The sequence below is a fragment of the Mirounga angustirostris genome, unplaced genomic scaffold, assembly GCF_029215605.1.
Source record: "Mirounga angustirostris isolate CCGP_5_RB_7025 unplaced genomic scaffold, mMirAng1.0.hap1 SCAF_7, whole genome shotgun sequence".
Taxonomy (NCBI): Eukaryota; Metazoa; Chordata; class Mammalia; order Carnivora; family Phocidae; genus Mirounga; species Mirounga angustirostris.
In genome coordinates, this window is record NW_026991715.1 from 69,851,889 (window position 1) to 69,872,141 (window position 20,253).

Sequence of the window (20,253 nt, forward strand, 5' to 3'; positions counted from 1 at the left end):
AGGCATTGTATCATTTCATCCATAAATATTTCAGTATGTACTAAAAAATAAGGGCTCTTTAATATCACAATATTATTATTACACCTAACATAATGAAATATAATTTCTTAATATTAAATATTAAGCCAATATTCAAATATTTTTAATTGTCTCAAAATTTTACTGTTCATTCCAATCAAAATTCAAATACAGCCCATACACTGCAATTAGTTAATAATGTGCATAAATTCCTTTATTCCATATCCAAAATGGATTTTTGAATTTTTGATAGAAAGCACAGAAATATCAGGAATTATTTACATGGATAAATCTTCCCCAGTCTTGATAATTGAAATGTTCCCAGGAGCTTAATTCCTCTTAACCTCAAGGAGATTTGGTATCTTGAGGCCTGTTTTTTGACAGGAAGCAAAAATCCCTCTACTTCTGCTCAGTTACACATCGTGACTGAAAACCTCAGTTCTGGTGTAGTTTAATGAATGTTAATGTAAATTGGCTTTGTTTCTTGAGTGTCTGTACATTTGTTTGGAGTGTTTAGTGGTTTAGCTCACTAGACCATGTATCATCCTACTAAGGTGTAATGAATTCGATGGATCATTTTACTAAGGTGTCATGGACATTCCTTCATTTTCTCTTAACGAGTTGGTGCCTGAAAATAGTAGGAGGTGATGGCCTTGTGGAAAGCAGCACAGGTAGATGGGAATGAAAACCAATGTATTTTTTAATCAGATGAAATAGAGACTTTTCAAAAGCCTGCTATGTTTTCTTATTACTTGATATTTATACACTTAAAGGGACAGCCTAGATTATATTTTTTAATAATGATCTTACTACTCATTCATTTTAATATTTACTGAGGAATATATCATTTCACTTAGGAAAATGACTACATTAATTCATACTTTGAAGATGGAGATGATTTTGGTGCAGATAGTGACGACAACATGGATGAAGCAACCTATTAGCTATGAAATTTCTCCCAAAGTATCTTTATGATACCACTTCTGAACACTTGGACAGACTTGTTTTCTATTTCTGATAAGGAATATTATATTTTTGTTCCTGTTTTGTTGGACAAATACTTGCTGTCAAAATATTCAGAACCACTTTGAGTTTACATACTAGTTACCTTACCAATCAGTCTCTGATACTCTGACATTCCTTTTCAACACCCCTGTCATCTGTCTTATGTATTCAAGTGGATTTTTCTTGTATCATTTGGATTTCAATGTGCCTAGAGTTTTTGCATTTTTAATCTATGTATTCATACTTGAACAAATTACTCTTGTTGAACTCGATCTGTTGTAAAACTATTACTAGTCATTATAGTGGATTTCTGTAATCTGAAAGTTGATATAATAATACTGCACAAAGAGCACTTTAGAAACAAACTTGAAAATAATTTTATCTTTTATTTTCGCATGGTATGTTCTGTGCTGCATTATGAATGACTGCAAAAACCTACCTGAGCTCTTACAATTGCATATTTTATGAGATTGGAAGTTTTGTGATCAAAAACATCCAGGGAAAAATGCCCCATTCTGAACTGTATGAATTTCCCAGCTCACATCTTAGGCTGTACAAAAACCTGGGATGAATACTAAAAATACTTGAATTTGGAGCCAACTCAATGCCACTTAACATATAATCATCTCACTGTAGTTAAGTTTGATATCTTTGAATAGTTGGGCTTATGAAAAATTAGATATCTAATTTTGTACTTTACGAAAGTGTAAAGAAAGTTCTAGTCATAAATCTCACTGCAGAATGCATGTGTATGAAATCTGTTTGGTGTAGTGGCCATTGTTAAATTTCACAGGACTCATAGTTATCCAATTGATTTATATAACAATGCAGAATAAAACTCAGGTCATTTTAAAATTAAGAGTAATCTTTTTTGTTTTGATTAAAAACTAGCTCCCATGCCGTTTTATATTTTGGCAGGAAAATACCTAAAACCCCAAAGACACACAAATGCCAAAGATTTTTAAGGGAATTCGTATTGTATATTTTTAAATGATTTCTTAATATTCCCTACCAAAAAGAATAAAGACGATAATTTTTCCCTTTGGGGAAGATATTACCCATTACCTTCTAACCCTGAGAATCAAAGCCCTAGATTCTGTTTCTACCTTTACTATAGACTCAACCTTGAAAATGAGCTTGGTTAAGTTTTCTGTGCCTTAGTTTCTCCACCTGTAAACTATTTTCTATAAAAATTGCTTACATACCAACCAAAATTTGCCATGTGTATTCATTCATACCTTATAGAAATGATCACTTAATTTAAATTTGGTTCTCACCCTCTAAAAAATGGTAACTTCGTAAGTGATTGAAAACAAAGTTTTGAAAAACAAGCATGTTTTCCTCACACACTATATTATAACCTGATTTTCCCATCTTGTATTCTGGAGGGAAGGACTGGAGAAAATTTGTCTTGTGCCATTTTGCAACATGACTTTCTCAGGAAAAACATCACTTTCAGTACCTCCTCAGATTATTCAAGGTGGGTGTGAAGGACCATTGTTAGTTCAGTGTGTCAATCATATGTGAATTATTAGTTGAAATTAGCTTCTGGGAAACTTTAAACATTCTAAATGGAAAACAAAAAAAGTCCACGTTAAAACAGCAATCTACTGGACTTAAAGTAGAAACTCACATAAAGTTTCTAATTGTAATGGGCAAATAAAGTCACTTGGGATTGTTAAAACATTGATGTTTTATTCTCTCACCTCCTTAGTACCTTAGCCAAATACCATTTAATTTATAGAAATCTGATCTCAATAGTTCTATTTACTTGCTTAGATATAAATCTGCAGATAACCCTGTGAATTGGTCAGATGCACTGAAGATACAGATATTTATTTTCCTAGCTTTCAATTTTGCCTCCAGTTTTAGTCCAGCAGATGGTAAGACAGCCCCTTTGGGCAGGGATTTGCTACAGGAGGCCCCAGCCATCTGCCTTAAGTGCACTGTCTTCCCCCTTTGGAAGATCTTTTTATAAGTTTAAAGTAGACTAACTGTTGAGGACAGGGAGTATTTACAGGTTGCTTTACCAGCATGAATCTTGTCTTTCTGGCTTAAAATCTCGGAGACTGTGAAGTTACTTATTCCATAAGAAAGTAAACTTTAATGCAGAGATAGCCTCCTGTATATAAAAAAGTACTTGAAGTGTCTTTACAATTGCTGTATTAACAGGCCAAACTGTTTTGTTGCTATATGCTTATTTTCCTGTTTACACATTAAATTCTTACAAAACAAAGTTGTGTCCTTTTGTTTTATATAAACATGGTTTATTTTGAACCTACTTAAATATGTTTGAGAAAACAGATTTGTTAATACAGATTTTACATAGTAAAATAACTTTATTTACTGAGCAAGTATGACAGTTACCAAATATTCTTCAATAAACCACCCACAAAAGAAAACTCTAGATGATTAAAGTCATGTTAACAAATTAAGAGATTTGGCAGACAGTGTAATATTAGTATGATCACTGGTATCGGGAACTGACTTACAGTGGATACAAGAGAATGCTAAGAAATTTGGAAGGTCTTGTTAACCTTTCCATCCCCACCACATTCAAATGTACAGTGTCAATGGCTTTGCCTCCATATGCTTAAAGGCTCTGGAGTTAGTAAAAACTTATTATTAGGGACGTCTGGGTGGCTCAGGTCATGATCCCGGGATCCTGGGATCAAGCCCCACATCAGGCTCCGTGCTCAGCGGGAAGCCTGCTTCTTTCTCCCTCTCCCTCTCCCCCTGCTTGTGTTCCTTCTCTCGCTGTATCTCTCTCTCAAATAAAGAAATAAATAAAATCTTAAAAAAAAAATACAACTTATTATTTAAAAAATGAGTTTAAATACAATTTTAAGGAAAAAAAATTGTATCACAATTCCTCCATTAAATAAATAAAAACTTCAAACAACTTTTTCAATTCTTTTTGCTACCAGTAATTTTGAAAAATATCCTTGAAGTGGAAAGGTGGTTTCATGATAAAATTTACATATAGAGCATTTTGCTAAATATGTGACCCACAACTTGCTAAGCAGCCATGGACCATGCCTTTTAAAGTCTTCTTCCCTGATATCAAAGAACATCCAAAGAACATCCATCTGAAATTTGTTTTCATTTATGTCCTATAAATAATCCAGTGGATTTTCTGTATAACAAGTGAGAAATATGAATTGGTAGACCTTTGGCAATTCTATCTACCTTACATAGTATCTCTACATCAAATAGTTTAAAAGAGGAAACAGTTTTGCTTTTATTCAATTAAATTCACCAGCTTTCATTTTAGACTGAATAATAAAATAGAAACTTTATTACATTTTGCATATCTTTTAAAATACGAAAAATAAGGGCAGAAAGTTTTAAAAACCAGTTTTACAGATGTACATGCTAACAATGTTCTACAATTCCATTTTGCCTTTGTATAAAATACATTATACAAAAGATTTATAGTATCTGCATACATAAAAAGAATTAAATAAAGCATTCAGATATTTCTATGATATAACAGTGCAATATGCACATACTTAGAAGAAAAATACTGATTTCCTGAGCAACGCTGTTGTAATTCAAAATAAGAATGATACTGATCATAACGCACCATTTAAATAACAGACTTCTAAAAACTCTACCTTTACCCTGTAACGCTTTGACTGGATCCTTGCTTCATGATATTTCTGAAACATCCTTCATATTCCCAACTAGGTAATTTTAGAAATAGATACCTTAAAAAGAACTAATTAGTAAGTAGTGGGTCATTTAAAGAATTTTTGCTGAACAAGCGAGTTCAGAAAAAGAAAAGCTTTAAAAAACACAAAGTCCTTTGGAAAAGTTCATTTAACATTAGTCTTCTTTCTAATTCTAATGTGGTCAGCAGACTATATAATCCATTTTACCCTATCTTTTGAAGAGATGAATCCCATAATTTTCTAGGAGTAGGATGGCAAAAACTTTAAATGGCATTCAATAGTTCAAAACAACCTTAACCATTTGTACCCATCGTTAAAAAAAATAATCTGCCCTAAAAATAGCAAATTTTTCTTCACTTACAAAGCCACGTTTTTAAGTGAACCAAATGCAATGATTCACAATTGTTAGCATATATATAACATATATACCTTCTAATGTAAAGCATCCAAGTAAATTCAAATAAGGGTTTCAACATATTTAAAATGCACAATATCAAATAATAACTCAATATTATTAAGTTTTACAAAGTAATTATTTGCTACAAATTTTGATGTATATTAGTACTTTTTAAAAGGTAAAATTATTCTAGATCTATTAAATGCTTAGGAAAATTTTTTTTAAATGACCATTAAAGATTAGAATCTAAAATTCTATATATATGACATATATATAGAATTCAAATATATAGAAAAAGGAAACTGCCTGATTGTGTCATAAGGATATGTTATATTTCCTTTGCAAAAGAGGACGCACTGCAAGACAAAAATGGTTTTTAATCAAATACATAGTACACTTCACTACTTTAAGTTACTTATTTTGGAAATCAGACCTATCACAATTTCAAAGTAGCACTAGCAAAAAGGAATCACTGACTGTAATTTCATCAATTTGATGTAAACAAAGTTCTTCATTCTACCCTAAAATAATCCAATCATTTTCCTTCCCTAAAACTTGATTTTTCAGCAGGCATAATAAATACAATGTAAACTGACCAAGTTAACACTGAGTGTAAATTAGAATGATCATACCTTTTTTCCAACATGCCAAGGCACATTAAAACAATTTTTAGAATTCCAAACTAAAAGAGTTACTCAAAATATGATTTTGCTACAACTTCCATATTAACACTTTTCATTAATTGTCTAAGGTCCTCTGATACATGCAAGGGCTTTAATGTTTGACTTCTTTGTCCTGTTTCTTATACTTTGCTCCTGAAAGTATACATGAAACCTCATTTACCATATGTACTTATTCATCCCCCCCCTTTTTATTAAATCAATATTGGAGTTGGAAATACAAAATGACTGATCAAAACCTGAAACATTAAAAATTAGGAAATAATGCCCAGAAAATGAGGTGATATTATATAACTTAAGGTACATACTTTATTATACACAAACAGGCAATCCAGACTCTACCAAATCTTTCTTCTAATGAATCATTTGGTTACATTTTTAAAACACATACTTGAAGAAATTAAATGATGGAAATCAGTATGCAAATGATGCTTATTTAGCCAGACTGTCTGATCCCCAGCAAATCTTAGGAAGTAGCACTATCAAGCCCTTTTGGCTGATCCACACACCTGTGGCTCTGTTCCCCAATCTGATGCTATAGTTCAGAGGGGAAAAAAAGGTCTAAGTTGGACATTTTCTCTTTGAAAAATATAGGTTAACGGATCAATAAATAATTTGTCTGTTAGTGTTAATACAAAAGGTCTCTTGTACCTTTGCTTTTGCTTAATGAACCACTTTCTCCAATAGACCTGAGGCAGCCAAAAATCTGTTTTAACCCTATGAAGTTTTACTTGATAGTGAAGGTGGAGACGAATTTATATGGCCTAGGCCATATAAATTGGACCATCTGAAATAATCCTTAATTTTAATTCTAAAAATTGTATTAGCTTACATAAAGTAGTATTGTAAGGCATTAAATGTAATTAAGGCATGTTACTGCATGTAACACAGCAACAAATTATCACAGTATGTAGGGATTTATTTCCTAAATAATGCAATTCATATAACACTTTTCATTAAAGAATTACAAAGGTGCTTTCAAATAAGAGGCAAATATAATCACTTAAAAAACAGAAGCAGAGGCAGCGAGCTTTAAGAGACAAAGATTACTTTTAGGTCTTGACCTAATCCAGTGTTCTAGTGACCAAATGGCAACTTCCTAACCATAACACATTATTTTGGGGGCTTATAAATTTTATTTTGCTTAATATATTTAACAATAACCTTAAACCAAAAAATAATTACTTGAAAAATAAAATTTAAACATAACCAGGCTTGAGTAAGAAAAATGATGCATTTTCCAAGTTAAGAACTTCCTAGACCCATATTTAAATTCATTTTTGCTTTAAGCACTGATACAAGATATGGATTTACAACTCTCAATATCAACAACTAGCAACTGTAGGAATTTACACTCAATCTATTTGCAACTGGCTCCAAAAAGAAGGGTGAAAAACAAGAGCATCTTCAGTCTCCCTAACTTCTGCCTTTAAAGTGGTTATTGAATGTAACTGATTCACCACACTCCAGATACACATGATCATTAACACTGTAATTATGAGCTAACTGCTATGTTTTGTGTTGAGCAGCAGGTGACTGAGAATCTTGACGATATAGTTTATGATCATGTTGGCCAAAGGGTATTCCTTTAGTTGGACCAATTCCATTTTCCACTTCTCTCTGTTGTGATGGGGGTGTCACTTCTGAATGCAAATGTGAAGAATCCATTGTTGAATGGTGACTAACATCCACTTTAGCTAAAATTTCATAATACAGCAAATAAAATACTGGCGTTATTATACCTACTATCAACATTATCACTACAGCTGTCCACCACCCTATTCCCCAGTCTGCTCCATAATAAGGATCCTTACGTTGAATGTTTTTGTTATCAGGTTCAAAACGTATTTGTTGTGCTGTTAAAGCAGATACCACCTCATTAAGGTTCTCTCTTTTGGTGTCTGTACATTTTACTATTTGTTCTATGTCTCGATCTACTTCTTTTAAAAAGTTATCAGCTGACTCAGTGGAAGAAAGAGAATCATTAGCTGGCAAAATTTCCTGTTGTTCTGGAACATACTGAACTGATGAAGGACGTGAAGCCTGTCTTCCTTTTGGAGGATAAAGTGTTTCAGTCAATGAACTAAACTTTTTAACTGGAATTTTGATAGACCTAAGGGCAAAAAAGTCTTGGTCGCTGATGAGATTGTTAACCCTCTTGATATCTGCTACCTGTTAAAAAAAAAAAAATAAAGCAACATTCAACTGAATTCTCCATCAAAACAGAGGTAATAGTCACTCATCCCAGTTACTTTTGGAAGGGGGAAAAAAAGTTGAGCTTAGTTATTAGCAGTATAAGTTATCACACCCAGAGAGATTTTATTTTGTGGATGACAGTTCTACATCACTTTTTGATCTACCAGTCTTGAGAAATCACTAATTACTTTTTACTATCACCCATGTATTATTAACACTAATGTTAGGTATTTAAGTAGATTCTGGGATCCTCTGATATTTCTCTTTGTACATCATGCACAAATATCACGCTTTCTGTTGTTTGTAAACAATTTGGGAAGAAGGAACGATTACAAATATTTATGTTCTTTCTTCCAGTCTGGCAATTAAAGTGTAGGCAAATGTCAACTTACCCAACTAAACCTACCGTATTTTATCAAAACTCAGATGCCATCAATTCTAAGATGTGCCATTATTTTACATATCATTAAGGGGGGAAAAAAAAAACCAAAAACACCAAATATTGAGAATACCACCACTCCAATTTCAAAGATGTTAAAATGTGTGAAAAAAAAACATGCACCTTAGAATTGGTAACATAATTTATCTCCCTCATTTGCCTTCTGATGATATTTTTTCCGAACTTCTCTGTTCATGCACTGTTCAATTACTCCCAAGATCGGTCATTATTTATAAGCTTTCCCTATAGATTATACGGTCCTCAACCTGTCTGTGTATCCTATCCATCTGCCACTGTCAAGAGGGAGAGCATGGGAGTGTTCCTCAGATTACCAATTATAATGATAAGCTCTCCCACCATCTTTAAGTAATCAGTCCCATTCTTGATTTCTATCAATGCTTTAACCTAAGCCCTGATCATTTATCACCTGATTGATGTCAGAGAGGCAAAGTGAGTCTAAGGATAAAACTTTTCTGGCTTGGTCAACTCAATGGATAATGATATCATTTCTTAAGATATGGAACACTCTGGAGGGAGAAAAGAAAATAAACACAGATTTTATACATGTTGACTTTGAGGTGACTGAAATATCTAAGTGGAAGCTATCCAACAGACAGTTAACAGGTATGTCTGAAATTTGGAAGAATGATCTCAGGTAGAAATATAGATTTGTGGATTACCAGCAAAAATGGTAATTGAAGTCACAAGAGTAGACAGATTCTCTAAAAAAGGCTGGGAGAAAAAGGTGACATATGAAAGATCTCTGAGAAATGCCAACATTTGAGGGGTATATTGAATAAGAGAATCTACAAAAGAAATTAAGAAAGAGTGGCTAAGGGGCGCTTGGCTGGTTTAATCAGGAAAGTGAGTTCGAGCCCCATGTTGGGTATAGAGATTACTTTAAAATAAAATTAAAAAAGGAAAAAGAAAAAAAAAGAGTGGCCAAGAAAGCAGTATATGATGGTGGTTAAAAGTATGGACTATCTGGGTTTGAAGGACAACTCTGACAATTTTCAAGCTATATGATTTGGGGCAAGTTATTTAACCTCTCTGCAATTCAATTTTCACATATGTAAAATGACAGTAGTAACACTACCTATCATATAGGATTTTGCAAAGATTAATAAATTAAAACACATGAACACTTAGAATAGCGATATACAGTGTTATAAAAGCTATAACATTTAATATTTAATATTTATATTTAATATATTTGGTATAATTAAATATTACTAGCAGAAAAATCAGAAAGATGCAAAATCAAGGAGATCAAACAAAGAGGGTTTTTAGGAGTGGTGAACTGATCAACTGCAGATTTCTGATCAAGTCCACTGAAGAATGAGAATTCCTGGAAAAATCAGTTCCCTGGAAGTGTATGTGTGGGAGAGGGATGGAGAGAGGGCTAAGGAGTAACTAGATGAGACAGTAAAGAAAAAGGGTGCTTTCAAGTTTTACAACCTCAAGACTGTTTTTTTCTTAAGGCAAATGAAGAGTCATTGACAAACCCCAAAGTCTGACCCTATTCTCTTCAAATGTTCATTTGTTTGGTATTGTCTATTCTGACTAATAACTACTCCATACTCTTTCTGAACCAGGCTTCCAAGTTTTAGTAGTCTACCTCGGTTCTCACTCTGAATATCCCTATATTTTCTTTTATACTAACTTCCTTGGTTGCATTTGGGATTCCAACCTTGGACCTTCTATCCTCTTGTCACTGTTTTATGACAGGCATATTTTTAATAATTTTTAAAACTAAGTATTTATAAGAAGAAAACAGCACTAAGTACTCGATTTTTAAAGTGATAAATCCTTTTGTAAGGATCATCCTTTTTGCTGGTTGAGCTCCTGGCAAAAGGGAGCACTGCTTAACTCCCTAACTCTATTCTATCAATTTTCCCTACTGTGGACAATACTTTCTTTCCTCTAATGCTAAGCTAACCGCCCTTTCATCATTCTTCATTTTAAATGAGGTATCAGCTGATACATTTTGTGAATACCCCCAAATGATTTTCTGTAAACTTCTCTAGCCTTACTACACATATTTTAGTCTAAACCCTGATCATCTTCACTTGAATTATTCCACTAACTTCTTTATTGGGTCCCCTCCAACTCACCAGCAGGTTTCCCTACCATTTTGTAGCACTCCTTAAAACTTTATAATGGTGTTCTTACTATATAGATCAAACTTCTCCTCAGTTATCTCAATGTGCTTCTTCCCATTAGTCTATGCCACTCATTTGTGGAACACCTATTAAATTTCGTCTGTTGTTCCCCTTATTTTCTCCTTCCACATCACTGTCGTATACCTTTCTCCTCATATACTCATACAGTCATATACTTTTTCCTTTTCACCTCATTGGAAATATGACCTATTTTTAATCATTCAGATGGCATTTCAAATTTCTCTTTTTCTAAGACAATGTATCAGGTTCTTTAAGGAAAACCCATGTCTTTCTCTAACAAAGCTACTTGACCACACTCTTCTCTTGGACCTCCACCTTAATAATTTTAGCTTTCCCCCTAATTTTTAAATCTTGATTACTTTCTATCAACTTTCTAAAGCACATTCTGTAACTTATTTCTCTACTTTCTAAAGCACATTCTGTAACGTCTCTACCAACATGTATTCACATGGCTATTTACACGCGTGGTTATTACACATTATGACCTAATAATAGTGTTGCCATACTTGAACAAGTTGCAAAAAAAAAAAAAAACCTCAAATCCAGCTCTTCTTACCTCATCAAGAAATGTGTTTCAATAAAATACTTAATTAAATTTTTAAATAAAAATTTGTCGTTATCTGTTTTGATCAACTGAAGTGCAGTAATTATTCAGAGAGAAATAATACACAGAACTTCATGGTCACAGGAAATTTTTTAAAATTCAATTTAAATTTACACATATTTGTATAAATAAATTTATAAATATATATGTTTCTATTCCAGAGAACTATAATAGGTAACCAATAAAAGGTTTTCAAGTACAAAAACATAAAAGACTGTGGGGGAGGATGAAAATATTAATCAAAGAGAAAAAGGAAAGATAAAAATTTCACACTCTTAAAAAAGCGCATATGGGGCACCTGGGTGGCTCAGTCAGTTGAACATCTGACTCTTGCTTTTGGCGCAGGTCATGATCTCATGGGTCATGAGATAGAGCCCCATGTCCAGCTTCAGGCTCTGGGCTCCATTCAGAGGCAAGGCTGAAGGTTCTCCCTGTAGCCTCCTCCACCGCCCCTCCCCCCACTCGTGTGCTCTAAAATAAATAAATTTTTTTTTTTTTTTAGTGCATAGAAAGAGTATTCTAACAGTCATATTTTTAAATATCAATATTGACAACGTTCTGGAAATTATATCCTTTAAGTCATTAGGAAGTATTTAAGCTCACTTTAAAATGTGCAAGGAGATACACAATACATACATTTCAAAATTCGATTGGAAGTATGAGAACAAAAAGTTTGAAAAAATGTTCTAACAGTTTCCAGATCAATGTGTTCACATGAAAAGATTCCATGCTAAGGAGGCAAGACAGACATAGTGATACAGATATAAAACGGGTTTAAACAGAGTTTAATATTATTAAAATAAAAAATATACCTTTCCTTTTATCTATCAGTCCTGCTTTTGGGAATCTATTCCACAGAAATAAAGGTACCACCATTTAAAGATATAGTTGTGATGATATTCACCACACACTTCAAAACGTGGGAGAAAATCCTGACTATGTGATAGGAGAACCGCTTAATAATTATGGCACATCCATACTATGCAATACTAGATAGCTATATAAAATGAGTTAGATCTGTAAGACAATGAGGGATGTCCATGATATGCTAAGAAAATGAAAAAGGCAACTTGAAGCATAATAGGCATAGTATAAACAAATTTTTATTTTGTTTTTTTCATTTTTTTTAAGATTTTATCTATTCATCTGAGAGAGAGAGAGAGCACAAGCAGGGGGAGAGGCAGAGGGAGAGAGAGAAGCAGACTCCCCCGCTGAGCAGGGAGCATACGGGGCTCAATCCCAGGATCTGGAGATCATGACCTGAGCTGAAGGCAGATGCTCAATCATCTGAGCCACCCAGAAGCCCCTAAACCAATTTTTAAAAACAAAATCACCAGGGGTGCCTGGGTGGCTCAGTCGGTTCTCCCTCTGCCTCCTGCCCCCTGCTCATGCTCTGTCTCTCTCTCAAATAAATAAAATCTTTTAAAAAAGATAACAAAATCACCAACACCCCAAGTATTTTATATATAATATATATTTATGTATCATATGTATATATTTTTTTTAAAGATTTTATTTATTTGACAGAGAGAGAGAGCATGAGAGAGCACAGGCAGGGGGAGAGGCAAAGGGGGAGGGAGAAGCAGACTCCCCCGAGCAGGGAGCCCGTTGCAGGGTAGTCCCAGTCCCAGGACTCTGAGATCATGACCAAAGCCAAAGGCAGATGCTTAACTGACTGAGCCCCCCAGGCACCCCATATGTACAGTGTTTTTATAAGCACCAAAAAGGTATGGAAAGAAACACACCAAAGTGTGTTATTTCAGGAAGTTGAGGCAGAGAAAAATTTTCTTTATGTATTTCTATATTCTCTTACAACTTGAGTAAGGAGAAAGATAACACATTTGCATCTTTTCAATACTAAAAACAGAATCATGGATTTAGAAATAAACAGAAATTCAAGTATTCACTTAAAAGTGTAAAAAGTTAACAGCTACCAACATAACACAGATTTCTATGGAAAGAAAAGGAAAAAGAAGATAAAAGAGCACAGAACTTATTTCAGTTTGTGCTAATGAACAAATTATTTTGGACAGCATTATGCAAAATCAAGTGAAAACTTACCGTACAACAGTACTGAAGGGCTATTGCATTTAAAGTATCTCCTTCCTGTATATCTTTTGTTAATACTATAATGTCATCAAGTCTATCTCTTGATGTACTTCTTCGGATTTTCTCTTTTCCTCTGGATCGAAGCTCATACACTTCAGCATCCTCCTCCAACACATCACTGTCTGTACAATTTCCAAACGCATGTACTTGACCACTTGAATGAACTCCTGGAAGAGGAAAACTACGATTCTGATGTCTCCCTGCCATGTCAAAATCTGAGGAGGAAAGAAGAAAACTTTGGAATGTACCTGATCCATTTACCTGAGTTACACGAATCTTATATTCAGGACACTTAAAAAAAAAAAAAAAAAGATTTTAGTTATTTAAAAATTTAGGTTAAAGTTTTACAGATGTTAAAGTACAATTAATGTATCTGGTGGCAGAGACAATGGGACAGGAGGAAGAGGAAATCCATTCTTATAGACCATATATCACAAAACGTGGAGGTGATAAACATTTTCACAAAAGTAAATTGCTATTTTTTTTAAGGTCAAAAAACTAAGCTCCACTTATCCTGAGTATATGAATAAAATTAGGAAATATTTTTGTATTATGTATTAAAAACCTGTGATTGTATATGTACAATTTATAGTTCTAATGGACTCAAAGTATATGTTTTATATGTACAAACACAGCACTTTAATGAATCCAAATATTCTGGCTTGTTCTGCATTTTAAGTGCATGTGGGATTAAAATATCTTTTGTACTACCTCTCTACCTCCCTGCATCACACTGACTTATTTTTTTTTACCTCAGTATTTATATTTAGTACAGTATGTGCCTTCTATGTAGGTCATAATTTTGCCCTCAACCAGGGATTCTTATTCCTTAGATGCTTTTCACTAACCTTTATCAAAGTCCTCATCCAACTCAATTTATGGTCCATAAAGACTTAAGAGATTTTAGGTCACTACATTCATTTCTACTTTAGAAAAGACACTCTAAGACTGAACACTGACTTAAGTTAAAAGCATACATCAATGAATACTTTTTGTTTACTTATGCACTCTCCACTCACCTTCAAGTTGACCTGTTCTCATTAAAAACAAACAAAACAAAAACATATAAAAACTAATTCCACATTCCCAGTGCTAGCTTCATATTAATTGTTTACATAAGAAAGGATAGTAGATTGCTTTCAGTTATTGAGAAAGATGGAAAGAAGTAGACAAGTACTAAAAGGCATTCTGGAGATAAGACTTCATACTGTGACTTAGATATGAAGAGAGGTAGGAAGTTAAGGATCATGTCAAGATTTCTGATTTGCATCACTGAGTAAATGGTGATGCCATTCTCTAAAATATGGAACACTGGAAGAAAAGCGGGGGGAGGGGTGCTGGACTATGATTATAAATTCCTCTAAGAGAGCCCCAAAGAATGTCAAATAGCCAAATGGGTTATATAGTCAAATTCAGAAAGGGTTAGAAATATAATTTCATGGTTCACGTGCATAGGTAGAAACAAACTGTGTTGGTATAGATGAGATTACCTAAAGAAAGTACAGAATAAGGGGCCAAGACTGAGCCTTGAAGAACTGCTACATTTGGTATCTGAGTGAAGGAAAATCAGCCTGCAAAGAAGCTAGAAAGAGATATACAGAAGAGGAAGAAACCATCAAAACACTGTGTAATGGAAGACAAGCCCAAATGGCATCTTTTTTTTTAAGATTTTATTTGTCAGAGAGAGAGCGCACAAGCAGGGGGAGCAGCAGGCAGAGGGAGAAGCAAGCTCTCCACTCAACAAGGAGCCCAATGCAGGACTCGATCCCAGGACCCTGGGATCATGACCTGAGCCGAAGGCAGTCTGCTTAACTGACTGAACCACCCACCCAGGCGTCCCTCAAATGGTGTCTTAAAGAAGGACTTAGTTCAGTTGTAAATGCTACAAATACATTTACAACTGAAAAGAGTGAAAAAGAGAAAACAAACATAAACCCCCCAAAAGTCTGAATTTGTAATATGGATGACAACAGATTACGTTCTGCGTGTAGGCACATACGTATATAATTTATGGACTATTTCATATCATTGAATCCAACCCCTGAAAACCAGTTTCTGACCCTGCTCTACAGCAACACTTGCAATGCTTTAAAAACTCAAGGGTTTTTCTATTAGGATAACATAGATAACTAATAACTATATATTAAGCAGACTATTTCGCCCATCCCCACCCCCTATGGTGCTACTATTTATTACCATGAACTGTGATTCCTCAATTCACAGCCACCAAACTAAAGAAAGCTATCCACATTTTTCATCTCTAAAGATTTTATTTATTTGACAGAGAGAGAGATCACAAGTAGGCAGTCAGGCAGAGGGAGAGGAAGAAGCAGGCTCCCTGCCCAGCACGGAGCCCGATGCGGGGCTCGATCCCAGGACCCTGTGATCATGACCTGAGCCGAAGGCAGACGCTTAACCGACTGAACCACGCAGGGGCCCCTTCACATTTTTCATCTCTAAAGCAGTTTTGAAGTCCTGGTCACACCTATTCCTTCATGGAGTTCTAACCAAGTGACAACTCTAACAAGTTTAAAGGCTAATCTTGTTTTAATACCATAATAAATTAAAGATGCTTTATTTTTAATTCTCAAAAAGTTGAAAAAGTATCTCACCTTCACCTAAAATAGGTAACAGTTTTATTTCCACTTACTTAACCAAGTCTTTTCTATCTTGTGTTTTTAGTGTAGGAAATGTCTGTGAATCCTGTGGAGTTGTGGGCAAAATTTTATACTTATGTACATTTTTCTGGGGGGGGGGGTATTTGTTTTCCTGTTCTCAGAAGGGGTCCAGGTTTTTAAAAGTTAAGAACCACTCAATATACAGCAATTTACATGTGGCTATACTGACCCATTTAGACTTTTTTCCCTATTCTAATAATTTGTTCTTAGAATCCCAAACTGGCTTAGAACAGCTGAAATTCACTGATCAATGCCCAAAGCCATTTCACGTATTTATGTCAAACCTTCTCCATGGTACATTGCTAAATAATACTTAAAAGACTAGAACTTCATCTCACTATCTTTTCACTCTCCTGTGTAATGAAATGGAGGCAGAAGAATACCACAAGCTGGATATTGTTTTTGAATAATCAAGAATTGGTTGTGCCTCCAGTCAAAGTGGAAAGCTAGACTCAAGCAGATAATTATTATCTAAGCCAACCATACAGATTAGAAAGTACATTGTATTCAAGTCATCTGGCTCAATTTTCTTCAACCTATCTTAATTCTTAGAGTAGGAAAAAAAGCATGAATCCCCTCTTAAGAAAACTGAAAAAAGCTTGCATGCTATCTAGATTACAAAGAGTCGCAAAAATTACCAATGGATACGTTGTTAAGGCGTTCATCAGCTCACTCTGATGATGACTGAAAACTGAAACTGAAAATGGTTTCCCAAACACCTTCATAATTTGTAGGAACAGTTGTTGGGTGTTTCGCTTTGCCTTTCCTTAAGCAAGAGCAATAAAAGGGCCATAGGGCACAAGCTAGTTCAGCACTGAGACAGTCTCACAGGGACTGTATCCGCCAGGGCCAATTCAGTTTTTAAAAACTTAAATTCTCTCCCTCTCTATTCCACACACCTAGTTTTTTTCATTTCCCTGTTTACTCCCTGCAAAGATCTCGGGTTTTTATGTTACACCATCACATGGTGGACAGTGCTGACGAGAAGCCGTCAGCATTTATTCAACACAAACAATAAGTTGTGGGGAAAACATAGTGCTTAGGTTGTAAATGCGCTGATCTGGGAATCTGGCAGGTAGGAGTCCTTCCTCTGAGGCTCAGTTTCCCCGAGACTGTAACGAGGGGCTTCAGTGGGCTTGGTCGCGAAGGTCTTCCCCGCCTCGGGGTCTCCTCCATGCAGGCCGGGATCCGAGCCCTGCCCGGCCGCCCCGGCTACACCTGCGGCCGAGGGCTCCCAGCCACCTCCAGCGAGGGCGCGGCTGGGGCCCGATCCCGCCGGCCCGGACAGGGACACCCCCCATCTCTCGCCGCCATCTTTACCTGTTCTGTTAGCAGCGGGGACGCAACAAGGAGCCGGCCGTCAGGTCCGCCGCCGCGGCTCCTGTCCCGGGCAAATTCATGACCAACCCTCCGGTTTTGGCAGCCCCCGACCTCTGCCGCCACCGCAGCCAACGTCTCCGCCTTCTGGGCCGTGCGCCGCCGCCACGTCCGCAAACCTGCCGTGCGTCATCGCGTCAAGTGGGCGGAGGTGGGAAGGAGAGGGGGAGGAGGAGGAGGGCGGAGGTGGGAAGGGGCGGGGAAGGAGGCAGAGGGCGGGGACGCGAGGTGGAGACCAGACCCGGGAGCTTCCCAACCACTGGCCCGCTCCGGGCGCGCAGGCGCAGGGATGCCTCAGGGCCCGCTGGCGGGGGTCCGAGTTACAGCCCCGCCCCTGTCTCCTCCCCCTCTGCCCCACCCCTTCATCCGCCGGGAAATAGCTCGGAGGACGAGGTCCGGGGTCTAACCCCGCGCTCCAGAGCGCCTGGAGCGCTGAGCCTTTGTCCTTCGTCCACACAGTGCTGGCCGACTGTCTAGAAACTACGCGGCGGTGGGGGGTCGGGAGGAGGGAGGTTCTTTCTGACGGGAGCTGTTGTACATTTCTTCTTGCTCTGCATCTGGAGGTTTCTGTAGGGTGGAGAAGGACGCCGGAAGCTCAGTGTTGACGTCCATGTTTTAGCAAATTATGCTGTGCTTACTAGTTTTCCTGCTGAAGCTTCTAGACTTGCAGAAGAGGCAAAATACTGGAAAGAAGTCTTTGGCTGGCGGGGTACGGTTGCTTGTCTTTGTGTTTATAGGTGGGGAAAGTGAGCCACCTAGAGTCAGGCCCTGGGAAATGTTTGCCCTTGGGCTTTGGTTCTCAGGCTTCCTATTCCCAAGGAGACGAGGCTGTCTACAAATTAACTCACTTGGTTTTGGAAGGCAGCTATGCTCACCACTATACCACCAATGCTGCACTAACTCACTTGGTTTTGAAAATTAACTGAAAGTCCCTGGTAGTCACTGTTAGGGGCTGTGAGATAAGTTTGTTAGATAAACTCATGACTTCATATATTATTTTTCTCAAAGTTACTAAATGAGGTTGATCATGTGTTTGAATTTATGTAAATGATGTAAAGCGTTTTAATGATGTACTTAATGTTTCTCCGGTGTTGACGTCCGGAGACTTCGCACTTTGATGACTGTGCTGTCTTATGATGATATACATGTTAGACCCAAACAGCTGGGATGCAGAGTGCAAGAGCACTTTTCAGAATATCTGAATATTTATGCATCATGAAGACCTTGAAGCTCTGTTTTAAATTACTTTCAAAGAGTGTGTTTTTGTTTGCTGGGAAGTGCTTCAGTAAAGGTTAGGAATCCTGCACCGCAAGTTTTTTCTTTTATTTAAGGAGATAGGCACTGCAGTCCACAATGCTACAAAAAGAACTGCAGGAGAAGACTTTTTTTTTTTTTTAAGTTTGTTGTCGCTGTTCTGTGTGCTGTTGCCCTTGTGACACCCGTCTGTAACCATTTATCACTGAGACATTTTCTCATCAGTAGACAAAAGATATATTCCCTACTTGATATGTAGGGCTTCAGCTGCTCAGCCTTCATGAATGTTAATGTGAATACAACCTTCTTTCTGCATGTAGGTTACTTTTCTTATTTTAATATAAATAGGCGGTGGAATCCATGTGAGAGCCTGAGTGATAGAATTTCAAGCACTTCTACAACACTGCTAACTGGTTCCTTTCTATAAATATTTTTTTCAGTAATACCTGCATGTTCTTGAATTATTTATGTTTAACAAAGGTGCAGTTATTGAACTTTTTATAAAAAGACAATAACAGAACTATATTTTATTATTAAAATATACAAAGGAATCATTTAGCCATGAATTTTGGCCAAGTTCCAAAAAGCAGACCAGTAGGAACAAGTACTTTGTCTTTGAGAAAAAGGATGTCCCCAGAGCTCAGCAAAGCCAAAAGGATTTTCAGTTTGAGATCGCATCTGACACAGTTTTCATTTAAAGGCCGTAGATGAAAGAATATGTAGTTTCTAGGAATGTGTGTTTCTGTCACTGACTTTCAGGTTTTGTGATTTGCTCCAGAATAAAAACAGTTTTGTAATGAAAGTATAAATTGATGCAACTGGCTAGGAGTGTTATTTGGCAATATCTATCAAAGTTAAATATGCAGTTGAATTATTAAATGGTTAAGTAATTACCTTGGATTCACTCAGAGCTACATATGTATAAAATTTGATGTGTTCAGGAATGTAAGCATTCCTACAGTAATAGCCAAAAATCTGAAAATATTCTAAATGTTCATCAGTAGCAGACTAGAAACTTCTTGTACATTTAAATAAAGTAATGTTAGGTTTTTAATGTTTAACTTCAAAAGAATGAAGTTAGTCTATATTTTCTGATTTATTTATTCATTTACCTAACAGATTTTCTTTAGAGGAAAAGTATATGCAAGACCTTTATTCAAAGCGTTGGGGATACACTGCTTAAAAAGAGTTTCCTTCCTCATAGAGCGTCCATGACTAGTCACATGGAAAAATCTCCAAAGTGTGTTTTAAAGAAAAAACAGCAAGTTACATATAAGAGGTATGATGTTATTCCTTTGGAATAAAATTTTAAATGTATATCCCCTATCCCCACCCCTACACATTCATGTATCTATGCAGGGAGATACATTTAATTTTTCTTTCGGGAATATTACTAAAGAAATTTTGAACAGTGGTTGAAAAGTACGAGATGTATCAGGGAAATAAGCAGAAGACTGCCTTTTCTTCTTAGACCTCTCTATATAGGTTGAAATTTTATTACCACATGATTTTATTTTATTAAACAATATTAAGACTGCACACATTTCATTATTAAATAACTGGACTTGTTTTATCTACATTTAACCAATAGTCAACCATCCATCTCTTCTTAATCACTCATGAGTCTGTACTTTTATAT

At 36.0% G+C, this 20,253-nt stretch overlaps 2 protein-coding genes across 5 annotated transcripts in view; one reads left to right on the top strand and one right to left on the bottom strand.

The window, feature by feature from the left end:
• Positions 1-19,907, top strand: part of POLR3G (RNA polymerase III subunit G) — a 59,570-nt gene extending 39,663 nt beyond the window's left edge. For 2 of the 4 annotated variants that reach the window (XM_064596361.1, XM_064596362.1), the window contains exon 8: positions 876-4,483. In XM_064596361.1, the coding sequence (XP_064452431.1) occupies positions 876-962 (87 nt within the window). In that variant the 3' untranslated portion in view covers positions 963-4,483. Of the gene's footprint in view, positions 1-875; positions 4,484-19,733 lie in introns of those variants that run through there. The other 2 variants (XM_064596360.1, XM_064596359.1) reach the window with 2 other exon arrangements.
• On the bottom strand, positions 5,744-17,497 carry LYSMD3 (LysM domain containing 3). The gene is made up of 3 exons (XM_045898372.3): positions 17,304-17,497; positions 13,258-13,520; positions 5,744-7,946 (listed from the first exon to the last, which is right to left on the bottom strand). Exons 2-3 carry the CDS (start codon positions 13,510-13,512, stop codon positions 7,284-7,286), a joined length of 918 nt encoding a protein of 305 aa, XP_045754328.1. The 5' UTR covers positions 13,513-13,520; positions 17,304-17,497; the 3' UTR covers positions 5,744-7,283.
• Positions 19,908-20,253: the final 346 nt, after the last annotated feature.

Excerpts from the sequence above, each read along its gene's own strand:
- LYSMD3 (XM_045898372.3), bottom strand. The coding sequence starts at position 13,512 with ATGGCAGGGAGACATCAGAATCGTAGTTTTCCTCTTCCAGGAGTTCAT. Across the intron at positions 7,947-13,257 it reads CCCTTCAGTACTGTTGTACG|GTAGCAGATATCAAGAGGGT; the intron begins GTAAGTTTTCAC and ends TTTTTTTAACAG.